The sequence below is a fragment of the Cariama cristata genome, unplaced genomic scaffold, assembly GCF_000690535.1.
Source record: "Cariama cristata isolate BGI_N322 unplaced genomic scaffold, ASM69053v1 scaffold9833, whole genome shotgun sequence".
In the NCBI taxonomy this organism is placed as follows: Eukaryota; Metazoa; Chordata; class Aves; order Cariamiformes; family Cariamidae; genus Cariama; species Cariama cristata.
The window spans coordinates 8,649-19,673 of NW_009606645.1; the positions used below are offsets into that span (position 1 = coordinate 8,649).

General features: G+C 41.2%; 1 protein-coding gene across 1 annotated transcript in view; it reads right to left on the reverse strand.

The window, feature by feature from the left end:
* Window positions 1–10,861, reverse strand: part of INTS4 (integrator complex subunit 4) — a gene marked incomplete at both ends in the record, with an annotated part of 17,960 nt that extends 7,099 nt beyond the window's left edge. The window contains 9 exons of the mRNA XM_009696444.1: window positions 746–920; window positions 1,963–2,034; window positions 2,555–2,675; window positions 2,936–3,024; window positions 3,670–3,720; window positions 5,185–5,370; window positions 5,585–5,691; window positions 7,704–7,821; window positions 10,667–10,861. Coding sequence (XP_009694746.1) covers window positions 746–920; window positions 1,963–2,034; window positions 2,555–2,675; window positions 2,936–3,024; window positions 3,670–3,720; window positions 5,185–5,370; window positions 5,585–5,691; window positions 7,704–7,821; window positions 10,667–10,861 — 1,114 coding nt within the window. The remainder of the gene's footprint in view (window positions 1–745; window positions 921–1,962; window positions 2,035–2,554; window positions 2,676–2,935; window positions 3,025–3,669; window positions 3,721–5,184; window positions 5,371–5,584; window positions 5,692–7,703; window positions 7,822–10,666) is intronic.
* Between the last annotated feature and the right edge of the window lie 164 nt (window positions 10,862–11,025).

The window sequence follows — 11,025 nt, forward strand, 5'->3', positions numbered from 1 at the left end:
AGGTGGGGGTCGGTCTCTTCTCCCAAGTAACAAGTGACAGGATGAAAGGAAACGGCCCTGAGTTGCACTGGGGAGGTTTAGATTGGATCTTAGGCAAAATTTCTTCACTGAAAGTGTTGTCAAGCATTGGAACAGGCTGCCCAGGGAAGTGGTGGAGTCCTCATCCCTGAAGGTATTTAGAAGACGTGTAGATGTGGTGCTTAGGGACATGGTTCAGTGGTGGACTTGGCAGTGTCAGGTCAGCAGTTGGACTCGATGATCTTAAGGGTCTTTTCCAACTTAAATGATTCTGATTTTCCTCCTTGCAGAGAAAACACCAACTTCAAATAGCAGCAACCAATGTTGCCAATTTAGAGCCACATGCAACTGTTAAATTTAAGTCAATTAAAAAAAATAATCCCAGTGGGTTTCTGCATAACTTAAGCAACCAATTCTTACCAGATACTTTACTAAAAGTTCACTGTTTATATAGGAAGCTATTTGGTTTCGGTTACTCAAAGGAACATTTCTATCCAAAATTCTGTGCAACACTGTAGCATCTTTGAAAGATCGGCCATACCAGAGGTCACAATGGAATAAAAACCCACCATCCTGAAGTCCACGATTTGTTAAAAAACCCCAAACACAATAGCCAAGTGATCTACTTTGACTAAAAAAAAAAAACAGCCACCACCCCCCCAAAAAAAAGCTTAGTAGCCAGCACGCATCTCCTCCCTTAGTCATTCCATAATAAGCTAACACTTACCATACATCTCATCTTCCAGGCCATGAACAAAAGCCCCACATGCTCCTGATTCAATCAAGTTTACAGCACCCGTATCGATTTCTTCTTTGGGAGCATCATCTCCCCACTTTCTGCCACTTGAAAACTCCCCAGAGCTGTAGAGTTCTTTGGCTCGTTCATGCGCAGTGCGCTTCCTCTGTCCAAACAAGTTTTTCAGTTACAACCATGGTAAACTTTAAAGGTGACTGAAGAAAATATTAAATGGCATTACGGGATTTGAAAATAGATGTAGCTAGAGGCTTAGACATTGACAGACACATGCAAATGCTAAGAAGAGCAAACAGTACCTTCTCTTCTATGAATACTTCTAATTGCCAGTAACATTGTGCTTTTGATGTTGGGAAAGGATAATAACTAATATATTTTAATTAGCATATTATTAGATATCCATTGTAAGAACAGCCAAACCAGGTCAGAGCAAAGGTCTGCCTAGTTAAGTATCCAACAACTGATCTGCAAAAATAGATGCTATCACTTTGCAGTTCAACTTGCTAAACTGCAATTAAACACTTAAATGACTATCAATACTATACAGAGTTCAGCTATGTGTAAAATGCAATATTCATTCAGCATGCTTGCTAGTCCATCTCCTCTCCCCCCACACTGCAAAGAAAACCACGCAGCACTTTCTTTAACAGCCTTTACAAAGCAACCCACAAAAACTAGCAGCTCTAGCTTCACCATTCTTTTGTAGACAGAAAAGCTGAACCTGACACCTCCAGTGAGTTGCTTAAGAAAGGAATTTTACTGAAAAGTTTTGCTCACAGGCCTCAGGAGTCCCACCCTTTAGCTACTCACGTCTCTTGAAATGTCTAGGTCTACTGGTTGGATCTTGCAGAACGTTTCCATAAGCTTGCTCCTAAAACTAGGATGCAATCTTTCCATACACAATAAATAAAAGCTTTTAGCCCAAAAGACTGTCAGAAGAACACAAAGGTTTACCCCTCATCTGTGAACCCTGAATAACCTAGAGCTGTTTATGACATGCTCGGCTAATGAAATCTAAAACTAGCAATTGCATCATTGACTTTAATCTATAAGAAAACCTGTCATCACGAATTAACTCTCAGCAGCCTTGAGGCAAGGACATAGTAAACAAACACACGCAACATTAACATACCTGTTGTGCGATTTTAGTACATTACACCCAGTAAAAAGAAACCCAACCATTTACATACCCTCAGATCTGACATGAGTTTCTTGTCAAGGGTCTGCTCTAAGAAATGGGAGCTAACTTGTTGCATAGAACCCTAAAGAAAAAAAATGACAAAAAAAAAATCAAAAGGAAGAAACAGGATTATTTTAAATTACACCATATAATTTTCTGACTTATCCCAACATGGCGTCCAATCTTATCCACACATTCTAATAGCTTTATACAATGCCTGACACCACCGTATGCCAGAGTCTAAAGAAGTTTACTTATGATGGTCAGAACATCTTATTTTCCCCCTGAGGTTAATATGGTCTTTCTTGAGTTCAGCTGGTTTACATGTCCTGTGCTGGAGAAGTAGAGGGAATTATGACAAGTACTTGCTTTTTCCTTCAATATCCAACCCTCTGCTCTCAAGGAAAGACTCACTGCATAGTTCAGCTGAGAAACTTTCGGGTTTCCCCAATCTCTCTCATTTCTTTCTTCTCATAATTTTGGTAGAAATCTACCTATACAGTTTTTAAACACCCTCCCATTTCTTTTCAAATACACGTGGAAAAAGTAAAGTAACATGAGATGAACTATTCTCAGCTAGAGAAGAAAAGAATGCAACTTACCAATAACTTAGCAGCTTGTACTCTAACAACCCAGGAACCATCGCTAACCATATGACAAATTTTTCCAAATGCATCATCAACCAAGCGAATTTCTTCATTAGAAGAAGGAATTGGGACAATGCTAACAGAGAAACACAAATCAGTTTACTGATCTTATGCCATGCTGGATGGCATCAAGTAAGAAAGAACTATGCTGAATGCCTGTGGATGTCCAAACACCAGGAACCAAAACTTCACCCAGATCAGTGCATTCTTACCAGGTATCAGCAACTTGTACACATCAATTTTCTAACAGCTACTCCTCAGACTTACCAACACAAACCTCTCAGGATTAGGATGATTACTCTGCCAACACTTTGAGTCACTTTGCATAGTACCTACCTTTCAGGGTAAAGTTGACTGAGGACCCAAATTAGCTGAACTGCAGCACTGCGCACTTGCTCATAATCATCTGCCAACAGCTTGCAGGCCTGAAAGAAGATTCACAGCCTAATATACCTGAAAAATTTCCACCCAAGCTGTCATTCACTTCCCACAGTGCAATTAGTATCCTTACCATGAATCAGCTAGGACAGATTAAAAAAATCAGGATGAATTCAGTCTTCCCTTCTACTCCCTAATATTTCCAAGTTTGAACAGGTAGGCTAGTCCTAATAAAGTCAATCGGGCACATGCTGTAAAACTCCAGAATTGCCTGAACTACGCAGGAAGCACAAAATGGGAATCTGTAATAGAACTAACTTGATACAGACTTCAGCTGCGCAGCCTTACTGACGTAACAAATACAGGTTTCGTGTGTACTCTCCAATGAACAAGGGTTTAAGACTTGGAGACTGCCAGATGATAGTAATAATTATGTAATGTCTTGCCCTTCCCATGGTTATCTCCCCCAATAAACAATATATATCAAAGCATATGTTTCAGTGCATTTAAGCACAATGGATGCAAAATAGATTTTTATTTCCACTGCTATAGGACAATAAGGAATATAAGCAACCTAAGTGCAAAATATTCCACCTCTGCTCTGTACCCTCCTCCTCTCAAAGCACACTGTCACGGAATCTAAAAAGCAAGACATGCAAACAAGTACAAAATAAACAAACACAAGGATTTACCTGACTGTAAATAGCCTGCTGTAATTTTAATCCTCTTTCATGAAGCTGCAGCTACAGAAAAAAACAAACACAGGAAAGTGTAACTACAGGTTAAGTGACACTGATTAAGTTTTCACCACTGTTTTTTCTGCTTTGAGTAAACTTAGTTGTTTGTAATTAAAATATTCATTATCTTGGCCATAAATATTTTAAATAATAATCTTGACTTCAGTATGGTTTTTTTGAAACTTCACAGCCATTCATACTCAGATGGATTAGGAAAATACATTTTATATAAATACACTATCTGTCCATTCCCCCAACCTTCAAACAATTATTTTGCATTAACCATATTCAACCACAATTAAAACAGATATAGGAATCTTCAAAATAAGTAGTTTACTACCACTCCTGAAACAGGGACCCAAAAGCAGCATTGTCAATCAATTCTTCTAATTACTAAACCAGAGGAACACCAAAAACTGTCCTACTGAACACTTGTTTCTATCCAGAATAAGATGGTATCATGAATCTGACTTATAAACAAAGGAATAATACCTGGTTGAATACAGTCAACAAGAAACGGTTGCTTTTCTATATCCCCTTCTTCAAAGTACAACAAGCCAGTGATAAAATTAAAGAAAAAAAAAACAAAACACACAAACACAGTAGCAAGGAAAACTACTATCAAGAGCACTAAAAGTGGTTAGTGACCCTGAATTCATGCAGGATGTCTCCATGCAACCTCCAGCAGAGGGAGATCCCAGATAGATTCAAGTGCAATCTGATCTCTTCAAATGCATCCTTCTTTCTTTGGAGTTTAACAGTGTTAATTCAATATCCTTAATTCAAATACCCTTGTTGACCATCATGTCAGATAGGATATTGTTATAAACCATAAGGGTAATAGAGAAACTTCTGTATACCCATATCCTCACAGGTAACTCGCATTAAGCAAAATTCTCAAGTGAACAGTCTTTGCTTGCGTTTTTGCAAAGCTAAAAACTTCTGAAGAGTCCCCACGCCCCAGCCCACGTGAAAACCAGACAAACCTCATAAACAGTTAGAGAATGCTAATGAGCATGACCATGAAGTAAAACATAAGTGTTGTTTAAAAACAAATAAACACAATTCTTTCTGGACTTATCACACAGGTTTCCTGTCATAAGCAGCTATCTTGCATGTTGGAGCACTAGTGGCTTATTGTAATTCTGGTAACCAACGTTAACTCAAGAAATACAGATTTGACACTGAAACAAAGAGCCTACATACACTCAAAAAAGTCAAACTGAAAAGCTTCTTCAGCTATAGCTGAAACAGAAATTATTAGGAGTCACTAAAACGATCTTTGAGATCTCACATTACTCTCATATTTCAAGACCTAGCTTATTCTTCCAGGTAATTTTGATATGCTAAATGGACATTTACTAAATTAAATAATCTCTAATCCAAACCTCTTTGGATTAGTTTGCAGCCACCTACCAGCTTCCTTATATAACCTCAAACAGTTTATTCCACTGTACCAGCAACACTTACCATGGCTTTTATAGCTGCAGTCCTAACACGAGGATCCTGGTCATTAAAATGATCTCCTATTATCTTCTGGACATCTTTGGCAGCCTGGCTTTCAACTTCTTTTGCAACACCTTTTTCCACTGGTCCAAGACAGCCAATTAACTGAAGACACTTGTTTCTCACACCGTGGGAAGAATCTGTCAAATGCTGTGGAAGGGAAGAGAAGGGACAGATGTAACCGGATTCTTACTGTTCTTTCACCCCTTCGAAACCACTAATCATTTTAAGATTCCTAGCAGTTAAAAAAAGTGTTAGTATTGTAACAGTTTGTTGAGAAAAATGAAAATAATTTAAACACTGACTACCTATTTTTTTCTTGTGGCAGTGATAACAGTTTCCTGCCGCAGGGAGGTCGCCTTACCTTGCAGGCTACCTCTACCAGTCTCATCCTGACAGACGGATTCTCTGTGAGTTTTGTGCCGATCACCAACAGGGTGTCCAGCAGCTGAGCAAGGACTTGGTGAGACTCTGCAAAACAAAACAGTGAAAGGCTACATACCTCTTTACTGAGCTCCTCACCAGCTACAGAATCACAGACTAATCTAGGTGGGAAGGTCCTCCTGAAATCACCTCCTTTCAAGTCCAGAACAAGCCCAGCTCCCTCAGCTTCTCCTTGCACATCACGTACTCCAGCTCCTGACCATCTCAGTGGCTCTCTGCTGAACTCACTCAACCTTACCAGCACTTATCTGGCACTGGGGAGTCCAAAACTGGACATGGTATTCCAGATGTGGTCTAACTAGTGCTGAGTAAAAAGGAATAATCCCCTCCCTTGACCTGCTGGCTACAATCCTGTGGATACAGCCTGGTACACAGAGAGCCTTCACTGCTCACTCACATTTAGCCTACTGTTCACCTGGACCTCCACAACATTCTTACCGCTAAATTGCAGAGGTACGGATTTGACGGACGGACTGTTAAACGGGTAAGGAATTAGCTGGATGGCGCTGTTCAATGAATTAGTCAAGGGCTCAGTGTCCAAGTGGAAACCAGTAGCAAGGGGTGTCCCTCAAGGATCTGTACTGGGACCAATACTATTTAATATCTTCACCAATGACATGGGCAGTGGGATTGTGTGCACCCTCAGCAATTCTGTGGATGACATCAAGCTGAGTGTTGTGGCTGACCTGTCTGAGGGACAGGATGCCATCCAAAGGGACCTTGACAGCCTTCAGGAGTGGGCCCACACAAACGTCATGAAGTTCAACAAGGCCAAGTGCAAGGTCCTGCACATGGGTTAGGGCACTTTGCAGTATCAATACAAACTGGGGGATGAAGGGATTGAGAGCAGCCCTGCGCAGGAGGACTTGGGGTATTGGTGGATGAAACATTGGACATGACCTGGCAATGTGCGCTGACAGCCCACAAAGCCAACCCTGTCCTGGGCTGCATCCCAAGCAGCATGGCCAGCAGGTCGAGGGAGGGGATTCTGCCCCTCTGCTCCGCTCTGGTGAGACCCCCCTGCAGTACTGCCTTCAGCTCTGGGGTCCTCAGCACAAGATGGACATGAACCTGTCAGAGCAAGTCCAGAGGAGGTCATGCAGATGGAACAATGACCTCTGCTATGAGGACAGGCTGAGAGAGTTGGGATTGTTCAGCCTGGAGAAGAGAAGGCTCCAGGGAGACCTTAGAGCAGTTTTCCAGTACCTAAAGGAGGCTTACAAGAAAGATGTAGAGAGACTTTTTACCAGGGCCTGTAGTGACAGGGTAAGGGACACTGGTTTTAAATTGAAAGAGGGTAGGTTTAGATAAGGAAGAATTTTTTTTACAGTGAGGGTGGTGAGGCAGTGGCACAGGTTGCCCAGAGAAGCTGTGGATGCCCCATCCCTGGGAGTGTTCAAAGCCAGGTTGGACGGGGCTGTGAGCAGCCTGTCCTGGTGGAAGATGTCCCTGCTCATTGCAGGGGCGGTTGGACTAGATGACCTTTAAAAGTCCGTTCCAACCCAAACCATTCTATGATTCTATAAATGACACTAAATAAAATTAAACTGCATCAAGTAAAGCATATACAAACTGTGAATATAACAGAAAATAAAAATGGACTTTAATGAAGCCATAAACAGGATAATCTACATTTCACAGCTTATTACAAATCCAATGCCTTCTTGCGTTAGCTCTGATTAGCTGGCCTGCAGCATGGTAAAAAAAAAGCGCTCCTCCTCAAACAAGATTCCACTTGAAGTAAGACCGTCCTCTAAAACAGAGCACTTCAGAAGCAACAGCTATCTTACAGAGATGCAAAAGCAAACTTTGCACTCCCTTAAAACAAAGGTATACATCAGGCAGGTCTGAGGAACATTTTTATCCTCCTCAGAACATGGTATTGTCTGTCATCATTCACAAAAGCAGAAAATAAATACTCTGAGCAACAATTCCCTAGTATACACTTCAGATGTAAGGGCCTTGCCACTGTCCTAAACGCTTAAAAGGCAGCATGATTCTGCCTCGATCGCAAGCACCACCTGAAAAGTGAGACTTACTCTCATTTTGAAGCGTGTTAATGGCATCATCCATAATGCAGTCTGGGGAAAATCCTGCAGTCTTCGATAACAAGCCCAGCAAGGAAGCAATCTTCAATCTTACAGAGGCATCGTTCTCCTGGAAGGAAACGACAGACACCCACATTCCTTTTTCCAGTCTGAAGAGTATAAAACACTACACACAGGCAGGACCCCTATATAACTCAGCACAAGGGTCTGAATTTTGCTGTCAGGCTACTTCCTCCTCCATACATCCACAGCACACCCCATAGAAAATTAATCATACCAGAATGTTTACGGGGCAGCTTCCAGTACATTTCAAAATGATTCTCTGACTCATAATTCCTCAAAATTACCTTCATACTGTTTGAAAATTTAAAGTTTAAATCAATCAGGTTTTCAAGACGCTGAAAAATTCAGTGTTGATAATGTTAATGTCTTTGGAAGTTTTTAATGAACAAATAGGTGGATTTTAAGAGATTAACTGAGACCATGGTGATGAACAGTGGTCTCTTGACCTCTGCTAAGCAGCAGGGTCTGTGGGTTACAGAAAACAACTGTTTCTCCTGACGGTGGGGAGGAATCCTGCCAATCTGACAGTAAAGCAAGAAAGAAACACAACACAGCAAGGTAAAAAAAAAAAAAAAAAAAAAGAAGGCAGCATATGTTAGCTGCATACATCTACTCATTTAAGCAACAGCAAAATCTGTCACAGGTGATAATTACATAAGTAAGCATCACAAATTAGTAGTCATTTTAAATTCATGTAAAAAGAGTTATTTTGAGTCTTCTGCAGACTCTGGTCATAACTGGAAGCTCTCTCTTTCTTCATATTGCCAAGGATATCCAATATAGGGTAGAAGGACAAAAAGAAGTCTGGATTTCATACTTAGATCTTACCAAGCAATTGTGCAATGCTGAACACAGAGGTGCAGCAATATTACAATTACAAATATTACATCTTTCCACAATGTTTAGGAGAGACTTCAATGTCACACACACCCTCCAAGTGACAAATGTGACACCTATGGGAGTAATCTCTTTTTCAGCTGAGCCGAGAAGCATTTTCTCCTTTCAGGGTCAAAATTACGTGCTTAAACAATGGTTACTGTCATTGAACTACTTACATCACTGGTAGGATGCATGGATTTCCACAGTATTGTGGTGTTTACACACCTGGTGTTTACTCTCCATTACTCACGCGCTTTTAATAAAAGGACAACCCTCTCCGTGAATACAGAAGAAATCAATGATTTTGAAAAGGACACGTATAAAGGCACTTTTAATAGCCTTATGAATAATGTCTGCAATGTTATTACTGAATTTTAAGCAACCTTCCACCCTAGAGGGCATTTTCTCCCTCCTTCTAATGATTCATGAGCAGGAAATTAGAAAAAGTCATCATTTTAGTTTGCAGGTCTGATCACTGTCTTCATGACCAAAACACTAGTAAGTGAAAGTGCCTCTAACCCCTCATCCTGACCACTCTCTCTCTGGAATCAAGAAGGGACTTTCAGGATTGCCTCGGGCCACTGTTTGAAGACATACTGTTGCTGACAGCGACACCAGCTTACCCCCTAGCTTTCCCCGACACACTGCAACATGCCCCCTGCTCAGCTGTGTTGACTCAATTGTCAGCAGGGTCATAGGAACTACGGGTGGGAAAATGGAGAAAAAAGAAAAAGCCAGATTATTTTTCTGATCCACTTCTGAGGCCAACAGGACTGTTTGGGGACTGTCCTATCATAATATAAAGAGATGAAGGAGCAGGAGGCTGCTGCACCACCTTAAACAAAACAGTAACACTACAAACAAATACATCATCACACAACTTCTACCACAGTTACAGCTTTCAGGGTTAGGTTTCTAAAAGATCAGTTCAAGTGCAAGTTTTCTGGAGATACTAAGAAACCAGCTCTTCAGAAAATTTTGTCCTTAAGTAAAATAATGTCAACTGTAGGACTGCAATGCTTTTTAAAAGCTGGTTTCTGTAACAGGTTGTGCATTTGAAAATGTGACCTTGTCTGTAGATTTAAGAGTCTCTCTCCTAATATAGTCTACAACACAAACTTCAAACACAAACAACCTGTGTTATTTGATCAGGAACGAGAGTTTTCTTCACTGAAGAACTGATAGAGTAGATTCTTTAAGTTGTACACTCTTTTAAGTGCAGACTAGTCCAATGAAAATAAGCTCCCATCAAAAAAACATAAAACAGTCTCAACACACAAGTCAAAGCAGGTAAAGTACAGAAACAGATAAAATACAGCTCAGAGTTTTAGTGTAAGTTCAAAGGAAAATAGACTGAATTGTAAAAAGAAAGACAGAATAGCACAAGGACATTTATGAGAAACATTTGAGCCTACAGTGCAGCTTTTTCAGACGCAATAAAGTTTTGCTTTATCAACTGAAGGATCAGTATCTGGATACTACGAAGCATATATTACTTCTGTTATTTATTTGCTATTCTGCTGTTAAGATTTTTTTGTTGAAAGTTTTTCAGAAGCACCATTTTAAAGGTGCTTTGTTCACACCATAAGCAATAGCTAAAAAGCTTCTCCACTGCTAGAGAAGAACAAGATCAAGGTAAGGAAACATCAGTCTGGAAGGATTCAGATAAAGTTGAGCCAGTTTCGGACAGCCAGGTTCCCTGGAAAACTTTTTGTCATATCTTTTATCCCTTGTTAAGTTAATTTAAGACTAATCACACAAGCCGTTTGCAGGGATAACATAGTTGCACCCTTGTCACAGGCTCCTGAAACTATCGGCAAAGGGACCAAGTAACACGATCAGAAATCACTCAGGTAAAGGACTACAGTCACTCGCTCTCCTCACACAGGGCACCCTGTTGGCAACTGAGTCAGCAACACAGGACCCTGTGACTCCCTATTGCACATCCAACACGAAGAAAACAAGACCAGAAGGAGGATTCTGGAAGCACACTTGGCCCCCAGGCACACTACCTTGTAATAATGCTCCAGTAGGATCCTGACAACCCCTTCCACGCTCTCCACTTCCACAGGCTTCCTGGCAAACTGGAGCAGATACTGCAAGGCATCTGCGGGCGAGGTAGCTTTGCACAGGTCGACATGGAGCGCAGCTGACTTGCTGGGCTTGGTCAGCCGCAGCTTCTTAGCTGACAGGTCCTCATGCTGCTGCTGTGGGCAGAAGAATACGGTTCAGAAACACAAAGCAAACCCTGATCCAGTACTGTCTCAGTACCAAGCCTGAGCAAGCTCCTGTGCACCATGGCAGTCACTGGCTTCTTCCTCATCCATCTTAGGAAGGAACACATCCTTAGACCCCTGCGGCTGCTCCTGTT